Below are 21,537 nucleotides of genomic sequence, written 5' to 3' on the forward strand. Positions count from 1 at the left end.
CCCCCCCCAAAAAAAAAAAAAACACTCCATGCTGACAAAAATTTCAAGTGTTGGTGTGTTTGTTTTCCAAACTTGAAAACAACGAAATGAACACGCTACTCTAAGTCAAGTTTGCGTTTCGCGTATCCGTTGTTTATATTTTCCCAACAGGATCCTCCCCGGATTTCTTTGGTGAGGATCTTGAAGATTCGTAAATCGTGTCCGTTCATTGTATGTCTTACGATCAGTTTTTATCAGGTGCTGTTTATATTTAATTTTAAATAAAAATATTTAAAAAAATTTCTGACCCGTATAATGTACATGAACGGATATAATTCACATTCTCACAAAAAGAATCCGGCAAAGATCCGAATTTTGTATTTTCAGCTCCAAAAATGCAATGCATGTATAAAGTCAGTTAAAGGGAGGAGGGTAGGGGTCCCATTTATGATTCTTTCAATTATGGACAAAGAAAGAAAACACTGCCCAATTGCCCATGGATGAAAAAGACCCTTTTGCTTTGGTCATTGGTGCAATCCCAACCTTTTCCCAGCAAAATCCAAACCCTTTTGCAATTTTTAAACCCCCTTTCTTTTTCCATTTTTCTCTCTCTCTAATCTCTCCCCATGTGACTTCATCTCTCCCTATCAATTCAGTTTTTCAAATTCTTATCGAAATCCTGGGTCTTTTTCTGGACCTCAAAAGGCAAAATCCCAGAGGAAAAAATGGAAGCTTTCTGAAGCTGCAAGTTGGAAAATTTGAATGATGGGCGCTTAGGTTCGTATCAAAATTGAATTTTCTGAGGTAGGTGTCCTTTTCTCTTTGCAACCCAATTTTCTGCTGCCTGCATTCTTTCTTTTCACCTCAAGTTGCATGCATTCAGACTCGGTTGATTAACATAATTTGTCATCCATGTTGATTGGTGGAGTCATTTTTTCTGTGTAACCCAGTTCTCTGCCGGCTGCATTCTTTCTTTTCACCTCAAATTCTTGGCAGAACTCGAAAGAATCAGAAATAAATCAGCCATCTTTGTTTACTCGACAAAAGGCGAGATTCTAAACAGCTTTAGTTTACCGGGAGGGAGTTTGTACTGCGTTCAAAAGAGCAGACACGCTACCTGGCGAACTGGCATAACACACGTCTGCAAGTTGTCATTTTTTTGTTGATTGATGCTTACGATGAGGGACTTCCCTTCTTGTTTTGGGGAAAATGGGGTTCAGATTGCGGATTTTTCGTCATCATCTTCCTCGTCGAGAGCCACAAAAACTGCCCAGAACTTGGTATCCTGCGTCTACCAATGCAAATTAAAGGGCAGATTGTGTTTGATCACTGTGACATGGACCAAGAATCTGATGGGGCAAAGCCTCGCCATCGAAATCGATGATGCAGCCGGTCATTGCCTCTGCAGAGTTGAGATTAAGCCATGGATTTTCTCCAAGAGGAAAGGGTTGAAGAATTTGGAGGTGGACTCTACGAAAATCGACATCTTGTGGGATTTAACAAATGCCAAATTTGGTTCAGGACCTGAGCCATTGGAGAAGTTTTGTCTAGCTCTTATGTTTGATCAAGAAATGGTTCTGTTTCTTGGGGACTTGAAGAGGGAGGATTTCAAAAGCCCTGCTGAGTCCAATTCCAAGTCCAAATCCAAATCCAAAGCCGAATTCGTAGCGAAAAGAGAGCACATTTTTGGGAAAAAATTTTATGGAGCAAAGGCACAGTTCTGTGATTTGGGCAAAACCCATGACGTGAAAATTGAGTGTGAAACTGCCGGGGGCCTCCATGAGCCATACCTTGTAATCAGCATTGACAGCAAGACTGTGTTGCAGGTACATTCTCAAAATTAGGGTTCAGTCAATCAACACTATTTCATGCGTTACAAATGATGTAACGTGTTACAAAAACCCGAATTATGAAATTATTTATTGACCTAAACCGAATTTCCCGATGCAGGTCAAGAGGTTGAACTGGAAGTTCAGAGGCAATCACACAATTGTGGTAGATGGGATGAGAGTTGAGGTGTTTTGGGATGTGCACAATTGGCTGTTTGGGAATTCAATGGGAGATGCAGTTTTCATGTTCCAAACTTGCCTCAATGTTGCTGCAGATGAAAGCAAGAAGTTGTGGACTGGTTTGCCAGTTCTGGATCCTTCTGTGTTGAGTTGGTCATCCTCCTCTCAGGAGTTGAGAGATAACCAGTTGCAGGATTTTGGGTTTTCACTGATCTTGCATGCTTGGAAGAATGAATAGAAGTTATGTTTTATTTTTATTTTTATTTTTTTTGGGGGGGTTTTACATATACTTGAAATGCAAGTTATGTTTTTGTGTTGCTCTCTTATTTTGTATCAACATAATTCAAGGGTAGTGATTTTCACTCCCGTTTTCTTCTCTTGCACTATTCTCTTTATTTTCGTTATTGATTTATGCATTTTTCAATAGGTGTACCAAAATTCAGTGTGTATAAATATGAAAACTAATTAATCATAACATCTTATATGCTCATGTGTGAATGACGAGGGATTTTTCAATGTGTCAGGAACACGGCACATTACATGTCATAATACAAGTGGTTAGACACTTGAAAAAAAAAAATTCAAACCACTTGTATTATAACATTTAGTGTGTCAGGCTGTGTTCTTGGCACACATTCTTGTGAATGACAAGCTATCACTGCTTTTAAAGCATTTTTTTTATCATTGTTTGTGATCCATTGAGAAAGAACGTAGAGTGTGTTATGAACTATGTATGTGGTTTGCCCAAATGCAAGAAAGTGAGTGTTGAATATAATCAACCTTATCAACTAGTGTTACGGTTTACTGGTAATGTATTATATTGAATTTGATATCTAGTCAGTGACTTCCCGGCTCATTTCTAGTCCTTTAGAGTAAAATATCGTTATATAAAAAATTTAATAATGTTTTAAAATCAAATTAAAACATATTTAATTTCTATAATATATGAATTAAAGTGTCTTATAATGGTGAAGTTGGGTTTACTCATGTTGCATATTGCTCCCCTTAGTTATTTTGGGCCTTCCGGCATGTAATATCCTTTAATCTTGGGCTTCTTGCACACTTTTAAAATTTTAAGTTAAACTAAAAACTTTAAATTTGTTATTTGTACAACAAAGTTTTGTCTATGGACACCACACTCAATTTATTTACACATTTTTTGGAGACCTAAAATAATTTACTAAATATTCAAGGATACTTTTTTTTTTTTCTTTTTATGAATTTATTTTTCTCTGCAAACCTATTTTTCATTTACTTTGAATAATCATTTTTTGTGTATCTCTACTAATTAATAAAACATTCACGGTAAACTAAAACCCTATGAAATTACCAGTTTATCTCTCGAATTAAAACAGAACATGAATAAGAAATATGAGGCAGAAATGTAATTTCACATAATCAAATTTTGTTTTTTTTTTCAAAGCCTCACCTTGTAGACATCGAAATTTCGGTAAATAAATGTTGACCGATAAATCAAAGTGTCAACGCTCATGTATTACGTAAATTTTACACGTAGCATGTGACTCAACGAAAATTGAAATGAGTTGGAAAAGTCATCAAATAGGACACGTGTCAACACCTGGCAGAAACGACTTATTTCATCTGAGATATTATATTCAAAATTAGGCATTGGAAAATTCTATAAATACAAGCCCATTTCATTCATTTGAGGGAGGAGGAACCAAAATCATTAGGCAAAACTCTTGAAGCTCTGAAACTCCGAAGCTCTCAAGCATCCAGGTTCCCGAAGAATCAAGAAAGCGTTCTTCGTTCATCGTTCATCCTAAGATCAAGCCCCAACGGCCCTTTGGATCAACAATCATCCACCAATTCAAGATCAAGCCCCGACGGCCCTTGAAGAAAGTGTTATTCGTTCATCGTTCTTCCAAGATCAAGCCCCAACGGCCCTTTGGATCAACAATCATCCACCCTTCAAAGATCAAGCCCCGACGGCCCTTGAAGAAAGCACCATCGTTCATCATCCGTTCATCCAAGATCAAGCCCCAACGGCTCTTTGGATCAACAACGTCGACAAATCCACACATCCAACCGTTCTTCAAGATCAAGCCCAAAAGCCCTTGAAGATCCGTTCATCATTGTTCTTCAATATCAAGCCCAAAAGCCCTTGGAGATCCGTTCATCACTGTTCTTCAAAGATCAAGCCCAAAAGCCCCTTTGAAGATCCGCTCAAATCCACCTTCAAGATCAAGTCCACGGCCCTTGAAGAACGTTCATCCTTAGATCAAGCCCAACGGCCCTTTGGATCAATCACACATCCACAAATACACACCCTACGGAGATCAAATCAGAGGATTAAAATAAGAGAGATTGTAACCCAAAATCATCAAATACAAATATTTGTTTGTGCGCGTTATTCTTGTCTCTTTCGTTTCAGGAATTTTCTGTGTTCACAAATTGGCACGCCCAGTGGGACAATCTCTGCCTCTCATCTCTTTCTCCGTTCAAGAAATTCAAGCGCACTTCCAAAATTAATGGCATCAAGGAAGGCTCAAACTGTTCCCGCAACCGGCGTAAAGAACAAAAGCGTCATCGTCGCAACTGGTGTCACTTTGGGCATCACGACTCGAAGCATGGCAAGAGCTACTTCTGCCGCCTCTTTCACCTCTGCATCAACTCTGCCAAGGGAACAAAAGCACCCAAGGCACGAGCCTTTGATCACCTTAGCCTCACTAAGGGCACCAAGGGGGGAAAGCCCAAGGAAATACTCCGAATCCATGCTCTCCGATGCCGATTCAAGCGACAGTTCAGCCATGCAAGTCATGACCATTGGAGCAACTTCAATCGATGAGCAGCTGGCTCAAATGAATGAAGCAATCGCAAGGCTAACCCGAACTGTGGAAGAAAAAGACTTGCAAATTGCAGCACTAGTCAACCGACTGGAGGCGCAGGACGGCGATAAACCCGACCCAGAGGATGATCCACTAAAGGGAGGAGCTGGCGGAGACGAAGAACCCCCGGTGAAGAAAATCGATGGGAAGCCGGAGCCAGACCAAGCAACGGCACTCATGGGATCTCTTTCTATCCAGCAGCTGCAGGAGATGTCACCAACACCATCAAGGCACAGTACGAAGGGAGCTCACATACCTTCTTGTTCTACTTGAAGCCCTATTCCAAGAAGATTGATGCCCTAAAGATGCCGAGGGGATATCAACCACCAAAGTTCATGCAGTTTGATGGAAAAGGAAACCTAAAGCAGCACGTTGCACATTTCGTCGAAACTTGCAACAACGCGGGGACGGAGGGAGACTACCTCGCCAAGTAGTTTGTGCGCTCGCTGAAAGGAAACGCCTTTGAGTGGTACACGGACCTAGAGCCTGAGTCCATCAACAGCTGGGAACAGTTGGAAAGGGAATTCCTCAACCGCTTCTACAGCACCCGCCGCACTGTGAGCATGCTAGAGCTAACGAGCACAAAGCAGTGGAAGGACGAGTCAGTCATTGACTACATCAACATGTGGCGCGCTCTAAGCCTCGACTGTAAAGACAGGCTATCGGAAACCTCTTCAATTGAGATGTGCATCCAAGGCATGCAATGGGGTTTGCAATACATCCTTCAAGGCATCAAACCACAGACCTTCAAAGAGCTAGCCACCCGCGCCCATGACATGGAGTTGAGCATTGCCCATCATGGGAAGAAAGAACCGATCGCCGATTACAAGAACGACAAAGTTCTTGGGCCAAAGTTGGAGAAGACTGCGTGGAAATCCACCAAAGAAGCAATGACAGTCAACACAGCTCCCGTCAAAATCCCTACACGAGGCAAGGCGATTCAAGCCGAAGGCTTTCGTGATCAAGAGATGCGTAGACGCACTTTGAAGGAGCTTGAGGAGAAAACTTATCCATTCCCCGACTCTGATGTGGTTGCCATGTTAGAAGACTTGCTGGAAAAGAAGGTGATTAGTTTGCCTGAGTGCAAACGGCCAGAAGAGATGAATCGCACTGACAGTCCAAGGTACTGTAAATTCCACCGCTTCATCAGTCATCCGACAGAAAAATGTTTCGTCCTGAAAGATCTCATCATGAAGCTGGCTCAGAAAGGAATTATCGAGCTAGATCTTGACGATGTGGTGAAGTCAAACTATACCACCTTCACTTCTGGCTCTTCCGACTCAAAGTTTTCACCTCAACCGCTGGGGGCATCCTCCAAGACAAGCAAAGTTGAAGGATGGACTCAAGTCACTCCTAAGAAATTGCACCAGTATCTTAAAACTCCTCGAGGTCCTGCCATGGCGTCTCTGTCCGTCACAGCTGCCCTGGTCACCTCCACCTCCTCCGTCTCTTGCCTCGCAGCTGCCAACAACTTCAAAGACCGCTGTCAAACGACTAGCTGGCCGAGAAGCTCTTCCTCAAACTCGAGCTCCGCTCCCTGCAGAAATTCCTCTACCCATCACCCAAATTTATACAGAAAAAAAAAGGGTGGTGGTGCATCTGGCACCACGTGAAAAAAGGAGAATGGTGCATCTGGCACCATAATTAAAGGCAAAATATATTTATATAATAATAATAATAATAAATATATATATATATATAATAAATTATAAAAAAAAAATTGATCTTTGGTGCGTCTGGCACCATGTGACAAAAGAAAAAAAGAGAAAAAAAAAACAAAAGAAAAAAAAGGGATGGTTGTACAGCGCCAAAAGAAAAAGAAATAATATATATAGATATATATATATATATATCTATATATATATGTGTGTGTGTGTGTACATAATATATATATATATATATAGCAAAAAAAAAATTGCATTGAGAGAAATAAAGTCCATTTTATTTATTTTTCTGGAAATTTTGCATAAATTTGCATTATACATACCTTAAAAAAAAAAAAATCAAATCAAATCAAATTTACAAGAGGGGATCTTCAAGGACGATCAGGTGCCGCCTCACCACTCGGCAGAGCTCCAGAAATGAGAGGCGCTGGAGGTTGACTGTTTGAAGCCTCACCACTCGGCGGAACTCCAGGAAGAAGAGGAGCTAAAGGTTGATCATTCGGAGCTTCACTACGCGGTACAGCCCCAGAAGACGAAGGCAAATGTTGTTGGAACAAACCCACAAACCTCCGATGATCAAGTAAAATCTGACCATCAGATTCCTGCATCTGGTCAATTTTCCTCTTCATGTTTGTGGCATAGTTGTGTGCGAGCTTGTGCAACTGTTTATTCTCATGCTTGAGCCCCCTAATCTCCTATTTGAGACTCATCACTTCAGCCGCCAACGATTCAACTTGACGGGTTCGAGCAAATAGGCGTTGGGCCATGTTGGACACAGAACCCGCACACTGCACACTAAGAACCAGAGACTCCTTAACAGCCAACTCATCAAACCGCCTGGAAAGTAGTCTGTTATCTTTGGGGGTGACAAGGTTCCGGGCCACCACCGCAGCGGTCATATCATTCTTCATCACCGAATCCCCAACGGTAAGAGGACCAGTAGGGGATATGAAGGATGGGCGCCATATGTTATCTGGAGAAGACGGGACTACCTCTTCATCAAGGTTCAAATCAAAACGACGGTCGGAGGGTCCAGACATTTTCAAAGGTGTTGAAGAAAGAAGAGGTCGGACAAATCAAGACCTTAGAAGTGCAAGAAGGGAGTTTCTACAAGCAAAAATTCAAGTGTGCTTTGAAACGAACTGCGTACCTCTATAAAAAAAATCGGCACTCGACGGGATTTCAGAGATCGAAGAGGTGAGCTCGGAGTTCGAAAATGTCGATTCAAAAATCGAAGAGGCAAGCTCAGAAATCGGAGAAGCATCTTGCTTTTCCAGACGCGTTAGCACTCGTCACACACAAACTCAGCTTTGCGGAAATCACGGGCAATTTGTTAAAGCGCCAATCCCAGATATCGAAGAGGCGCCAGTCTTTTTCAGCCTCGTCAGCACCCGTCACGCACAAACTCAGCTTTGCGGAAATCACGGGCAATTTGTCGAAGCGCCGATCCCAGATATCGAAGAGGCGCCAGTCTTTTTCAGCCTCGTCAACACCTATCACATACACACTCAGCTTGACGAAAATTACGGACAATTTGTCGAAGATTTCTGATAAAGAAGAAAGCACGTGAAGCCATACTGATCAATCACGCATTGGTTGCCGACACGAGTGAAAGAATAGTACCTCTACAGGTATTAATGGACCTCCTATAACTGTCCACCTTCACCTTCCATAGCAAGGCAGACATACAGAGCCTTTCTTCATCTCAAAAAATGCTTTCCCAACGAAACCTCTCGAGTCATTCAGTGTTCCTTATTCCTTGGGGTACCTCTGCAAGCCAATGACTCTAAAGCAAAAGTATCTCATATCACCAGGGTAGAAAGCAAGAGTATCTCATATCATGCACTCTCCCTGTCCTTTCCTTTGTCCTTGTTCCTATCTACAAAGACAAGGATAAAGAAAACAATATGTCGGAACTTCCACTCAAACTCGGGTAAGGAACCGACTGCTTGGAACCCTCCCCTGATTGCCTACCTAGCACTGCTCTCGAGTACTCGCCTTCCACTGCTGCTGTACTTTCAAAGAAGCTGCCACATCTGCCTGGAGGACAGATAAGGCAAGTGAAAATGATACCTTGCAGCATGTGGAGACAAGGTGCAGAAGGAACAAGTAGAGAAGAATGCGATCTGCACGGTCAACTCAGCAGAAGGAGTCCGAACTGAGGAACTCGAGAAGCTGCCACATCTGCCTGAAGAAACAAGCAAAGAAGAATGCAGCATGCACAGTCAACTCAGCAGAAAGAGTCTGAGATGAAGAACTTGAGAAGATGCCGCATCAGCCTGAGGACGGTGAACTCGTTTTGACCCTCAAATTCTTAGGTCGACTTACTAGGCGTTGTGGGCTGCACGTGCCGATTCACCACCCTTGAATCAAATCCTTAAAGACCAAGTCACCAACTGGAAGAAGAGCCCATCAATCTTGAAGATCATACCGTTGACCAAATTGCTCAGGTGTGAATTAGAAAGATTGAACAAAGCAACAAGTCGTCACCTTCACCTCGTGCCTGCTTGCCATGTGTTCGAGTCAGCCTTCAAGAATCAAGCCTCAACGGCCCTTGAAGAAGCTTCCAGCCAAATTCAAAATCAAGCCTCGACGGCCCTGGAAGAAATCATAAGTCCGATTCAAGATTAAGTGCCTACCACCCTTGAATCAAAACCTAGTTCAAGAATAAGCTGTGGAAAATCAACAATTGGAGGAATCCAGAAAATCCTTCAACCCAGTTCAAGATCAAAGCTGTGGAAAGTCAACAAGCGCAACAAAATACGTGCCGATTCACCCACTACCAAAGCCAAAGATCATCTACCACATGAAGCTCCTTGTGGTCCAATTTCAACCTTCAAGATCAAGCCTCGACGACCCTTGAAGAAATTTCAAATAAAAGTTCAAGAACAAGCCTCAACAGCCCTTGAAGAAATTTCAAACGAAAGTTCAAGAACAAGCCTCAACAGCCCTTGAAGAAATCTCAAGCCCAATTCAAGATTAAGCCTCAACGGCCCTTGAAGAAATCTCCAGCCCAATTCAAGATCAAGCCTCGACGGCCCTTGGATCAACATCTACAGTAAGGGACTTCAAAACGCATCTCCTACACGTGACAAGCACATGTATACGACGTGCCTTGAAGTGGGGGCATTTGTAGACATCAAAATTTCGGTAAATAAATGTTGACCGATAAATCAAAGTGTCAACGCTCATGTATTACGTAAATTTTACACGTAGCATGTGACTCAACGAAAATTGAAATGAGTTGGAAAAGTCATCAAATAGGACACGTGTCAACACCTGGCAGAAACGACTTATTTCATCTGGGATATTATATTCAAAATTAGGCATTGGAAAATTCTATAAATACAAGCCCATTTCATTCATTTGAGGGAGGAGGAACCAAAATCATTAGGCAAAACTCTTGAAACTCTGAAACTCCGAAGCTCGCAAGCATCCAGGTTCCCGAAGAATCAAGAAAGCGTTCTTCGTTCATCGTTCATCCTAAGATCAAGCCCCAACGGCCCTTTGGATCAACAATTATCCACCAATTCAAGATCAAGCCCTGACGGCCCTTGAAGAAAGTGTTCTTCGTTCATCGTTCATCGTTCTTCCAAGATCAAGCCCCAACGGCCCTTTGGATCAACAATCATCCACCCTTCCAAGATCAAGCCCCGACGGCCATTGAAGAAAGCACCATCGTTCATCATCCGTTCATCCAAGATCAAGCCCCAACGGCCCTTTGGATCAACAACGTCGACAAATCCACACATCCAACCGTTCTTCAAGATAAAGCCCAAAAGCCCTTGAAGATCCGTTCATCATTGTTCTTCAATATCAAGCCCAAAAGCCCTTGGAGATCCGTTCATCACTGTTCTTCAAAGATCAAGCCCAAAAGCCCCTTTGAAGATCCGCTCAAATCCACCTTCAAGATCAAGTCCACGGCCCTTGAAGAACGTTCATCCTTAGATCAAGCCCAACGACCCTTTGGATCAATCACACATCCACAAATACACACCTTACGGAGATCAAATCAGAGGATCAAAATAAGAGAGATTGTAACCCAAAATCATCAAATACAAATATTTGTTTGTGCGCGTTGTTCTTGTCTCTTTCGTTTCAGGAATTTTCCGTGTTCACACACCTACATGCGATCCTAACATATCTTTAATTAAAAAATAAAAAAAAAACTTCCCACTCCTACATTCTCTATCACTCACTTCCTCTCTCATTCTATTTGAAAAACAAAAATAAAAAATTTTCTCACACACTTTGTGTGTGCCCATATACTAGTTAATTATAAAGGTTTTCTGTTCAATTTGGCAACTGATGGCATGATTCTTTGTTCTACATGTGACTGCATGGTTCTTTTATTTCATGAAGCAAAATTTGCACTATAACCGGACGCAATTTGAATTACTACAATTCTTAACTCCAAGCATGTTTAGTTGATCTAATTCTCCTTTGTTCTTACTTTTTTTATTCAAAATTTTTGACTGTTTCAAATAAGTAAACAATACCTTAAATATTTTAAAATAATCGTCCATTGTCATATATTTTAAATCTTTTACGTAACAGTATGAAATCGACCTGACGTAAAATTTTTTTGATATTAGAATGATTGATGGGAGTGAATCTAGAGATGAAAAAGGAAAAGAACAAAAGCATTTGGTGCAGTTATGTTGCACCCATGTCGTATATGGGGGCTCCGATAACCTCACCGGGCAAAAAACTTGGACTTGGATTGTCTGTCATCTCCATCTCATACCCTCTCATGTCTTTTTATTTTTGTGGTCACGGTTAAGCCACGTCAATATTTTATATTCTTATTACTTTTTATCTTATTATTTTTATAAAAAAATTAATATAAAATATTGACGTGATTTAAATATGATAACAGAATATAAGAATATAAGATATAAGAATATGAGAGGGAATGAGAAAGGTGGCATGCGGAGGGACAATCCAAGTCCATAAAACCTTCCAAACTCACGCAAATACAAACACGTGTCATCAAACCACGCCCACTCCGTATCTCCCACCTCAAAAAACCACTTCGGCTTCGATAAACCACCCGCTATGGATACCCTGCTGCACAGCCCGTCATCCATGGCGAAGCGACCCTGCCCCTCCCAAAACCCTAGAACCCCAAACCTCAACCAGCTCGATCGTGACCGCCTCCTCGACACATTTCTCGAGTTCTCCGACTCCCCGCCCTTCGCCATCGACCTCTCCTTCGAGCGCCTCCTCGAGTCACGGGCCTCCGACGCCGATCAGACCAAGCTCATCGATCGCGCCCTCCAATTGGGCTCCGTCCTCCTCGAGGCCGCCAAGCGCTCCGCCAGGAAGCGCGCCTCCAAGCACAACTCGCTCGCCTGGGTTCTCCCTCCGGACCTCACTATCAAGGTACGCAGAATCGTAATCGAGATGAATTGAATGCGAATCCGGCGGGTTGATTGCGTAATTTGATCGGATTTTGGCGATCGATTTGAATAGGAAAGCTGTATTGTTTTATTGATTTTCGTTTTGGGGCATGTGAAATTGAAGATTTGATAGTTGCATTTTGGTTGATTTGCATTGGTGGGTTGTGTTTAATTGCCTGATCACTGATATTATTGATTTGATTCCATAATTCATACGCAATTATTAGTGATTAGTGTGTGCCCCATCAAATCGAAACCGAAATTATCATTTGCATTGGCCTCGAGGCCCTTTTTTTCTCATTTATTCTGTTTATATATCAATCTGTAGGTTATGTTCGGATGAGGGATTTAGGCTTAATTAGTTAGAAATGCACTACAAAATATTAGATGGGGGGATTAGAAATGAGTAGATACATCTTACAATACACTAATAGGGATGAAATGAGTCATTTTAAAATCCCTTCTTTATGTACTTGTAATGATCATGTAATGCATTTCAAAACCGCTATCTGACGTTTCTAGTTCATTTATAACTGATCTGGCCCAAATACACTTCTACTTGCAAATCCCTCATCCAGAAATGGCCTTAGCTCCAACTTTTTGCATGCCAGAACTACTTTATTTGTTGGAATTTAGATAGGAAATGCATACATTATCTGAGGGTATGCTGACATGCAGGTCTTTTCCATGCTTGATACACAAAGCCTATGCTATGCTGCTGCTACTTGTTCAATGTTTAATAAGTGTGCCATGGATTCCTCTTGCTACGCCAATATTGACTTGACAACAGTTGTCCCAAAAGTTAACAATGCGGTAGTTTCCACAATGATTCACCGAGCAGGGAAATCTCTCCAGTAAGAGTTTTTGACCCAACAAAAACTTTCAATCTTAAGAGTCTACTCATGCATTTGTGTCAAGTGAAAACTTTGAATCTCTGTAGTTTACAGTTCTTTATGCTTCCTCATTTTAACGCTAATTTGATGTTGCACTAGCACATGATAGTCTCATTTTTATAAAATTTTCCCCTCTTATGTGCAATTGAATATTCAGGTCTCTTAAGCTTGGGGTAGTTCCAGGCCCAACTACGCCAATTGGATCTTGTCAACCATTAGTTTATACCATCAGGAATTCTGTAGATGTATCCAACTTTTCATGGAATGATAAGAGATCCCGACAAGGAAAGGAGTCATCGATTCTTAGTAGGTCCTGTTTAAGCCCTTTAGGCGCGAACAATGGTGCTCCAGGGTATGCTTGAATTTTAAGACTTTGAAAATTTTGTTCGGGCGACTTGTTTATCTTATACTTTCTTTTGCTTGTTGTAAGGATTCTTCTGAGAAGGTTGCACCTTTACAATATTGAAAGAATGGATAATACGTCACTCTCTGGGGCACTAGGTGCTTGCCCATTTCTTGTTGATTTGGAGATTGTTGGCCTGTAAGTTCAGTTTTTGATGTTTTGCATTCTTGTTTGTTGGATTACACTACGAGATTCTTGATTTTGTGCAATCTTCAGTCACGTTGAATTGAGGCAAACACTGCTGTCAGTGAGTGCAAACTGTCAATCAATAGAGCGTCTGTTCTTTGAATCATCAAAATCAGGTATTGCACTTCTTCATGAGGAACCCCACCTAATGTTCTCAGAAAATATTTTCTTACTCATGTTTGACAAATCTCAGGTAGAGATGACAGTTTGAAATCACCAACTTGTGTTGATCTGGTGAACAATTGCCCTCATCTAACATCATTGGCCCTCAGAGGGTTTAAGTTACATGATTATAAAGTTCGTATACTTCTTAAGGTATGTCTCGGGAATTTTAAGAAAAAATACCCTTGAGTCTTATATTGTTTTGTGCTATAGTAGATTCCTAACAATATGTAGATAGAATTGCTACATGAGTTATTACACATTCAGTAAAGGACTGGGAGGAGTAATACATTTTACAACAATTTTTTGGTGAAATAACTGCGTTCTGTCAGACTGGAATCTAATATCTGGGTACTTGTTCAGGGATTTAAGAAATTAAAGTACGTTGATTTTTCGACTTCCTACTCGATCACAGGATCATTTTTAAGGTCAGTTATCTTTAATAAAGGTGACTTTTTATTAAGTTTCTGTATCATAGAATTAATGAAACTTCATATTTTTCAGGAACCTTGGAAGCAGCACAGGTGGGAATCTGCTGGAAGTCTTGATTCTACGTGATTGCATGCATCTCAAAATGGTGAGCACTTTTTTTTAATCAACTTTTTTTTACAAAAAAAGTTGAGTACTTCATGCTGTGCCTCTACATTTATGCCCTCTCTCTTTCTCTCTCTCTCTCTCTCTGAAACCTAAATTGTAATTTTGAAGGTGGAGGCGACTCGGTTGTTGACAGCTGTTCTTGCTGGGGATTTCAAGTTCCTTAGACATCTTGTGGGTGTATAAAATATCATCATCTTCTTGTTGTGTAAGCTTGAATATAAAATTGTAGGGCTCAGAGTGATGCTTACTTTCCTATTGCCTCAAACAGGATATATCTAACAGAGAAGGTTTGGCATCTGAGGATGACTGGATTCAGAGATGCCATACCTTAAGGTAATGGAATAGAGCTTTCCCATCTCTTAAACTGCCACCTTACTTACGGAGGGATTTGATCTTTGGTTCGTATTGTGTCACACAGATATTTAATAGTGATTTTTTTGGGTCAATTTTGTCGCAGCACCATTCCCTTGAATCGGGTGTTAGAAGAAAGGCCTAATCTCTGTCTGCTGGCTGAGCTTCCACCAGAAGGAAGGTTTGCTTATTCTTCAACCGTTGTATTTCAATGGAACTTCAACTTTCTGTTCTTCTCTTTTAATTTTCTTTTTCCAAATTTAGAATTAATAGGTCTTTGAAAATTGCCTTATCATAGTCGTCTCTGGTTCTGAATGGTTTTGCAGTTACCCTGACATGGACCCAATGTTTGACAGTGAGCCATATAGTGATATCAGCCTGCCATCGGCATCGCAGATGAGCAGTCCTTTATCTGATGGTTCAATGTTTGTGAGTTTTTCTGAGAGCAGTTACAATAGCGATCATGGTAGTGGCAACGAGGATGCTCGAGATGTTGGTTATGTAATTTATGATGAAAGCTCAGACGAGGTGGACTACGTGGCCGTGTAGGACAAAACCAAGCATGGCAATGATTGAACTCTCTGGCCACCAAATGCATCATGTACGTCTCTTTCTCCCTCTCTCACATATGCAAAATAAGCAGCGCAGTTGCAGAGTGATCTTTTTTGGGATTGTTTTACGCATTTAGCAAATTAGAGTAAGATAAATAGATCTGATGATTGTCTCTCTACATGAATCATCTAAAATCCCACGGATAATTAGGATATGAGATAGTTCAAAACAAATCAACGAACCACCGACATAGTTACAAGATGTATGCCAATATGTTAAAGGTTTGCATTACTGATAGCTCTTGCTTTCTGCTTTCTCCAACAGAGTGCCCTTTTGTGCCTACGAAGCGTAATTTTTGAAGCCCTATACCAGATGCAGTTTAACCATGATCGAAAAATACGACTCGTGGACGGTAGGTGTGCCAGCCATGATCGTCCTCGTCCATCTAACAACCTTATGTGGCCGAACCGAGATTCAGTTTCGTATGCGAAGCTCCCTGGTCGGCTCTTTCTTTTCTCGGCGGCGTATTTTCCAGTAGACGAGTAAAATGGCGCTTGAAGTATGCTGTTTTGTCATTTCTTTGTTCTCTGTATATGTAAGCCTACGAGTTGGTCATGAGTTCGTTTTGTACTTGATTGTTAAAAGATCTCTCCGCTATTCATCAAAAGAAAACAAATCTCTCAAACTAATTTTATTGGTTCTCATGATTTTAGTTGTCTTTCTTCATCCCCACAATTTGTGTTTGTCGGAAATGTTCCTCGGCCACCCGATGATCAAGGAATTCATGGTCACTCACTCTTTGATTTTATATCGGGGTAGAAAATAAATGGATCATTATAAGCGACCTGATTTCCTTGGTCATCGAGTGAGTGACCTAGAGAAGGGAACAATGAGAATATTTAACACATTACTTGTATTTCAAGAGTAATTTTTTTTATGAGCAATCGGAACAAAGGGCAAAGTAAAATACAATAAAGTAGATAATTAGAATAAATTCACGTTGTATTATTTTACTAATTTATATTTTGAATACACCCAAGAATACGAATAAAATAGTGGATGTCACGTGATTGTCACATGATTGTGATTTGAAGAGATTAAAATCTTACCCCGTCTTCGGCTGTGGGGCTGGTGAAATTGTGGTGCCAAAGAAGGCGATGGCAAGCAGTGGCAGTGGCCAAGCATCGCCTTACAGGCCCTACCGCCACCTCAAGACCCTCCGCGGGCACGAAGGCCCCGTCGCCTGCGTCAAATACTCCAACGACGGCACCCTTCTGGCCTCGGCGTCCCTCGACAAGACCGTAATCCTCTGGTCCGCCTCCACCCTAACCCTTTTCCGCCGCCTTTTCGGCCACTCCGAAGGCATCTCCGACCTTGCCTGGTCTTCCGACTCCCACTACATCTGCTCCGCCTCCGATGATCGGACCCTCCGTATCTGGGACGCCCGCTCCCCCTCCGGCGAGTGCGTCAAGACCCTCCGCGGCCACTCCGACCGCGTCTTCTGCGTCAATTTCAATCCCCAGTCCCACCTCATCGTCTCCGGCTCTTTCGACGAAACGATGCGTATTTGGGAGGTCAAGACCGGGAAGTGCCTCCACGCTATCCGGGCTCACTCGATGCCTCTGACCTCCGTGAGCTTCAATCGCGACGGTTCGATTGTCGTCTCCGCCAGCCACGACGGGTCCTGTAAGATTTGGGACACCGAGTCGGGGACTCTGCTGAAGACGCTGATTGACGATAAATCAGCCTCCGTCTCCTTCGCCAAGTTCTCGCCTAATGGCAAGTTCATACTCGTCGCCACTCTCAACGACACCCTCGTAAGAATTCCATCTGCATTTTCCCTTCGTTTTTGTTCTGATTCGCTGTTGAAAAGTTGGGGTTTTTCTTTTGTGGGTGCATGAAAGTTGTGATTTTTGATGTTCATATGCATGCGGTTTGAATTGGGTAGCCATTTGTTTGTGTGTCTGAGCTGATTAGCAATGAATGTCACTGGTAATTCTGAAAAAAATTTAAGATGGAAGCACGAAAACATACTCAATACGAACACCTGGAAATACTGTCATTAAACTGCCATGATTCATTCGGGTAGGGCAATTTGTTTGTGTGTCTGAGTTGATTAGCAGTGTAATTGGTAAGTCTGAGAGAAGGGTCCGAAGAAAGTACGAAAACACAAACACCTGGAAATACCATCCTCAATTGGCCATTGTCATGGCCGATTGAGTGGCATGTTTGGCACATTGAATGGGTATAGTGCACCTCTTTTAACGTCATTTTTAGGCGTTCGTACTTATTTGGTTGTTCATACCCTAGAAAAATCGCAATAGAAGAAACTAGGTGCATCATGTTGCTGACCGATTTGAGTTTTGCCTTTTGACATTCACCGAATCACCGTGGCCAATTGAGAGTGGTATGTTTGGCCTATTGAATGGGTATAATGCACCTATTTGATTCATCATTTGTAGGTGTTTGTACTTGTTACTTGTTCGTACCCTAGAAAAATCGCAAGAGAAGAAGAAGGTGCATCATGTTGCTGGCCGATTTGTGTGTTGCTTTTTGACATCTCGTTTCTAGTTCTTGATTTAAGCACAGACTCAGTAGTTGTGTATAACTTGTGAATCCCGTTAAATATCAGCGACTAATGTAGGACTGTTTCTGTAATTCTGGTTAATTGAAATGTGAATTCCAATTTTCGTTTCTGGGTGCAGAGGCTGTCAAACTACGCTGCGGGGAAGTTTCTGAAGATCTATACAGGTCATGTTAACAAAGTGTATTGCATAACATCTACATTTTCTGTGACAAATGGCAAATACATTGTGAGCGGGTCGGAGGATCACTGCGTCTACTTATGGGATCTCCAGCCGAGAACTATGGTTCAGAAACTTGAAGGCCATACGGACACCGTCATCGCTGTTTCCTGCCATCATCAGGAGAACAAGATTGCCTCTGCGTCTCTGGATAAAACCATCAAGATTTGGGTTCAAGATACTTAAAAATATAACATCAAAGTGACATATACGTGTGTATGTGATGCACTATTTTTATGAACCACACACAAATCCAGCCATCCACAGAAATAGTGTATACCACAGAAATAGTGACATATACGAAGACGGAGTTGGGGAAGACATGGATGGCTATATGAACTACCTTTCTCTTGAATACGACTCCGTTTGGGACACCAAGCCATCCCGATGAGCTTTCACCCTTTCCTGGGTCTTCCCTATTTTCCTGTTGCTTGCTCTAAATAAGGTTTTTTCTGTTTTGAATCGGTTTGTTTGGTTTGGTTCGGTTAGGTTTGCCTTGTGTTCGTCTTAGCTTGTGGACTCTGTTAGAATTGAGTTTCAGGTCATCCAGTTAAGCGTCTGTTTCGAAATGCTTCCTAGAAAGTACTTCTACTCATACGAGCTTTTGTGAAAAGTCATCACTTGTTTGGAAAAACACTACCAAGTGCTTTTATGCAAATGCTATCATAAGCAGTTATGGATGTCTGAAAAACACTTGGAGGTCATTTTAAAAACACTTTCGAAAGGATTCGAAGAGATCAAACAAGGTTTTCTGGTTCATCTAATATGTAAGTTTCTTGTGTTCTAGGTGTCAGCCATGGACAATTACACTGACTGGAGTGGTAGTGTTGGTGGTAGATGGCTGCTTCTGCACTCGGTAGTAGTGACAATCTCTCCCGACGAATATCGAATAACGATTTCGATTGAATAAAAGATACGAGCTAACTTCATAACATAGTTTCGGTTTGATTGTGCATTGAAAAAAAACACACAAACAGATCATTCTCGTCCTATACATGACCAGCTCTTCTATGGAGCTGGCATTAGCAGAAGCCTTTCGTCTGAGGCTTGATTTCCGCTGGCGGCCGCCCTCTCCTCCGATGCTAGCAGAGACTGCAAGTCGCTACCATTAGCCAAGCTGTTGAACTCCACAGCTTTTGAAGGCATGGCTGGGTAGCGTCGTTGGCAGAAGGTCATCAATCTCTTGATTGACTGCAAGTATTTCCGAGTCGTCTCGTCATTCATGATATGAGCCACACTGTTGGTGTAGATCTTCTCGCGAGCTGAACGTTCGTGGATGCCAACCATAGTGACACCAATTGGCCACGGTGCATTCCCGATAGCCAGCTTGATGTACTGGTCCATTGCAGCTAGGTAGTCTCGCTTCATGCAGCACCGAACCACCACCATCAATGCTATGCGAATATCATCTTGAAGGATCTACAAATCAAAATACGACGGTCGAATTATACATCTAAAAATCAAGTGAACTAAAACTATACAATCCAAAGGGTACAACAAGAAAAAAGCACAGGGTTTTACATTCTAAGCTCAATTGTTTGAAAAATATACACCGAAGAGCATTCCTTCGAATTCTTTCCCCAACTCTTTATCAAGTCGATACGATTCTCAAAAAAGTAATACTTGAAAGAGAATTGTACAATAAGAAAGAACTGGGTTTTAATTTCCAACTTCTAAGATCAACCATATAAGGAATTTACACCTAAAAGCATAGTTTCGGCTTTCTATTTCCGAGTTCTTTTTCACACAATGTATATAAGTTGAACACAATGCGATTGATCATTGAACTGATTACGTTTTCGCACAATGCATATAAGTGTCACCTAAAAGCATAGTTTCAGCTTTCTATTTCCGAGTTCTTTTTCGCACAATGTATATAAGTTGAACACAATGCGATTGATCATTGAACTGATTACGTTTTTGCACAATGCATATAAGTTGAACACAATGCGATTGATCATTAACAAAAACAACATAATCGAAACCGAATGAGGACACCGAAAGCAATAATCACTGTACCTTCTTCCTACAGAACTTGAAAAGAGGATGCAAGTAGCGTGCGCACTGCTTGAATGTAGCAACCATGGACTTCCCCTTAGCAGTTCTCCTCTCCGCATCCGGCATCTCACGCAGCTCCTGGTTCCATTCATTCAACAGCTTCTTGAAGAACACCAAGATCTTATCTTCATCACACAGCTCCTCGAAATTCGTCTTCATTCGCTTCAAATCCTTATCAGCATCGACGCCGCTCGAGCACCCATCTGCGCTCAAATCGTCTTCCCGGACCCCGCCCTCACCATCTTCCACACCGCCATCAACCTCCGTCTTCTGCCGCTTGCTCACAAGCCCCGACTTCTGCCGCTTCCTCAGCTCTGCAATATCGCGAAGGAAATCGTTCGTCTGCCCTTCCGTCATGTCACTGTCGACCTCGAACAACCCGGCCTTCAGCACGTACTTGAGCCGGTCGAGCCGGGCATCATCATCCTCGCCAAAGAGAGTGATGGGCTGCTTGAGGAACCGGAGCCGGCGGACGACCTCCTGTTTCGGAAGGTTCATCTTGTCGATGTTCTGCTCATCGGTTAGCGACTTAGACGCAGCAGCGTTGGAGGATGTGGTGCCGGAGGATGAGGCTGCGGCGGAATTGGAGTTTGATTTAGCGGCGGAAGAGCCGCTTGCGGAGGCGGAGTTGGAGGCGGCGGCTTGGCGCTGGGCTTTGGCTTCTAATTCGCGCTTCTCTTGCTCCCGAAGCTTCTGGATTTGCTTCTGCTCGATCTCGGAGCGCTTGAAGAATCGCTTGCCGCCGGTGTCTTCTTCGAGTCTCTGCCGTTTCTTGGCGATTTCTGCCTTCAGCAGGTCCATCTAGGGTTTTGAACGGGTTTCGGATTTTGGGAAGATAATGATGATTTGATTTTCCTGAATTAAATAGATCGCAAAAAGGATATGTATTTTGTGGTGCGGGTTAACGGAGCGCGATTTGGGTTTTCGGTTCGGGTCTAAAATAACTTAATGATGAAATTGCATGAATGAGACATAAACTAATGGCGTGTTTACGTATCCGTAATCGGAATGAGAATGTGGAATTGAATTCCGATTATGGAGTACTCCGGTTAGGCCTGGCATTTTGGATCCAACCCGTTAACCCGACCCGACCCAACCCGTTAATATTTGTATTTGGGTGGATGCTTAACGGGTCGGGTCGTTAACGGGTGAACCCGTTAACAATCCGTTAAATAACGGGTCACTTTGGGTCAACCCGTTAGACCCGTTAGGACCCGTTAACACCCGTTATCACCCGTTAGTTGAGGATATTTTAGTAATTTTAATAAAGTCTTAAGAACAAAAAATAAACTTTATGCAAAAAAAAAATAATAATAATTGTTAACGGGTGTTAACGGGTGAAACGGGTGACCCGTTAGCTTAACGGGTCGGGTTCGGGTGACCCATTAGCTTAACGGGTTGGGTTCAACCCGACCCAAACCCAATAAACCCGACCCGTTTACAGGTCTAACTTCGGTGTTAACTAAATATGGAGGAATCCAAAAAGCAGTGGGGCCCACACAAATTTTGGAATTCAATTCCTTGTATTGGTGGAATTAGATTCCCTAGATATAGGTGGTAATCCAATTCCTGCTTGTTTGGGCAATCAGAATGATAGTTTTGTTCCCTTTATACCCTCACTTTTTTTA

The 21,537-nt window shown here is 42.1% G+C and overlaps 4 protein-coding genes across 6 annotated transcripts; 3 read left to right on the plus strand and 1 right to left on the minus strand.

Moving 5' to 3' along the window:
* Nucleotides 1-451: 451 nt before the first annotated feature.
* LOC103432425 (uncharacterized) lies at nucleotides 452-2,367 on the plus strand. 3 transcript variants are annotated; one of them, XM_008370616.4, is made up of 3 exons: nucleotides 452-783; nucleotides 930-1,805; nucleotides 1,930-2,367. In XM_008370616.4, the coding sequence occupies exons 2-3, from the start codon at nucleotides 1,149-1,151 to the stop codon at nucleotides 2,224-2,226; spliced, it is 954 nt and encodes a 317-aa protein (XP_008368838.3). In that variant the 5' UTR covers nucleotides 452-783; nucleotides 930-1,148; the 3' UTR covers nucleotides 2,227-2,367. The 3 variants fall into 3 exon arrangements, with proteins under 3 accessions (XP_008368838.3, XP_070675506.1, XP_070675507.1); XM_070819406.1 differs by having other exon boundaries at nucleotides 564-783; nucleotides 976-1,805; XM_070819405.1 differs by having other exon boundaries at nucleotides 512-1,805.
* A 9,070-nt stretch (nucleotides 2,368-11,437) lies between these two features.
* Nucleotides 11,438-15,736, plus strand: LOC103432426 (F-box protein SKIP17-like). Its single transcript, XM_008370619.4, has 13 exons — nucleotides 11,438-11,886; nucleotides 12,582-12,757; nucleotides 12,954-13,148; nucleotides 13,227-13,337; nucleotides 13,416-13,501; nucleotides 13,579-13,700; nucleotides 13,911-13,975; nucleotides 14,052-14,124; nucleotides 14,253-14,315; nucleotides 14,413-14,477; nucleotides 14,602-14,676; nucleotides 14,822-15,096; nucleotides 15,372-15,736. Exons 1-12 carry the CDS (start codon nucleotides 11,560-11,562, stop codon nucleotides 15,042-15,044), a joined length of 1,581 nt encoding a protein of 526 aa, XP_008368841.3. The 5' UTR covers nucleotides 11,438-11,559; the 3' UTR covers nucleotides 15,045-15,096; nucleotides 15,372-15,736.
* Nucleotides 15,737-16,123: 387 nt separating this feature from the next.
* Nucleotides 16,124-18,531, plus strand: LOC103432427 (COMPASS-like H3K4 histone methylase component WDR5B). The gene is made up of 2 exons (XM_008370620.4): nucleotides 16,124-16,864; nucleotides 17,753-18,531. Exons 1-2 carry the CDS (start codon nucleotides 16,205-16,207, stop codon nucleotides 18,035-18,037), a joined length of 945 nt encoding a protein of 314 aa, XP_008368842.3. The 5' UTR covers nucleotides 16,124-16,204; the 3' UTR covers nucleotides 18,038-18,531.
* A 203-nt stretch (nucleotides 18,532-18,734) lies between these two features.
* Nucleotides 18,735-20,766, minus strand: LOC103427396 (uncharacterized). The gene is made up of 2 exons (XM_008365450.4): nucleotides 19,871-20,766; nucleotides 18,735-19,270 (listed from the first exon to the last, which is right to left on the minus strand). Exons 1-2 carry the CDS (start codon nucleotides 20,708-20,710, stop codon nucleotides 18,860-18,862), a joined length of 1,251 nt encoding a protein of 416 aa, XP_008363672.1. The 5' UTR covers nucleotides 20,711-20,766; the 3' UTR covers nucleotides 18,735-18,859.
* Between the last annotated feature and the right edge of the window lie 771 nt (nucleotides 20,767-21,537).

The sequence above is a fragment of the Malus domestica genome, chromosome 03 (assembly GCF_042453785.1).
Source record: "Malus domestica chromosome 03, GDT2T_hap1".
NCBI classification, from domain to species: Eukaryota; Viridiplantae; Streptophyta; class Magnoliopsida; order Rosales; family Rosaceae; genus Malus; species Malus domestica.

What these genes read in the sequence shown, in the direction of transcription:
- LOC103432425 (XM_008370616.4), top strand. Translation starts at nt 1,149, where the DNA reads ATGCTTACGATGAGGGACTTCCCTTCTTGTTTTGGGGAAAATGGGGTT. An exon ending in ACAGCAAGACTGTGTTGCAG is followed by an intron (nt 1,806 to 1,929) that starts GTACATTCTCAA and finishes TTCCCGATGCAG; the next exon opens with GTCAAGAGGTTGAACTGGAA.
- LOC103427396 (XM_008365450.4), bottom strand. Translation starts at nt 20,710, where the DNA reads ATGGACCTGCTGAAGGCAGAAATCGCCAAGAAACGGCAGAGACTCGAA. An exon ending in TCAAGTTCTGTAGGAAGAAG is followed by an intron (nt 19,271 to 19,870) that starts GTACAGTGATTA and finishes TTTGATTTGTAG; the next exon opens with ATCCTTCAAGATGATATTCG.
- LOC103432427 (XM_008370620.4), top strand. Translation starts at nt 16,205, where the DNA reads ATGGCAAGCAGTGGCAGTGGCCAAGCATCGCCTTACAGGCCCTACCGC. An exon ending in CCACTCTCAACGACACCCTC is followed by an intron (nt 16,865 to 17,752) that starts GTAAGAATTCCA and finishes TTCTGGGTGCAG; the next exon opens with AGGCTGTCAAACTACGCTGC.
- LOC103432426 (XM_008370619.4), top strand. Translation starts at nt 11,560, where the DNA reads ATGGATACCCTGCTGCACAGCCCGTCATCCATGGCGAAGCGACCCTGC. An exon ending in CGAGCAGGGAAATCTCTCCA is followed by an intron (nt 12,758 to 12,953) that starts GTAAGAGTTTTT and finishes TTGAATATTCAG; the next exon opens with GTCTCTTAAGCTTGGGGTAG. An exon ending in AAGTTCGTATACTTCTTAAG is followed by an intron (nt 13,701 to 13,910) that starts GTATGTCTCGGG and finishes GTACTTGTTCAG; the next exon opens with GGATTTAAGAAATTAAAGTA.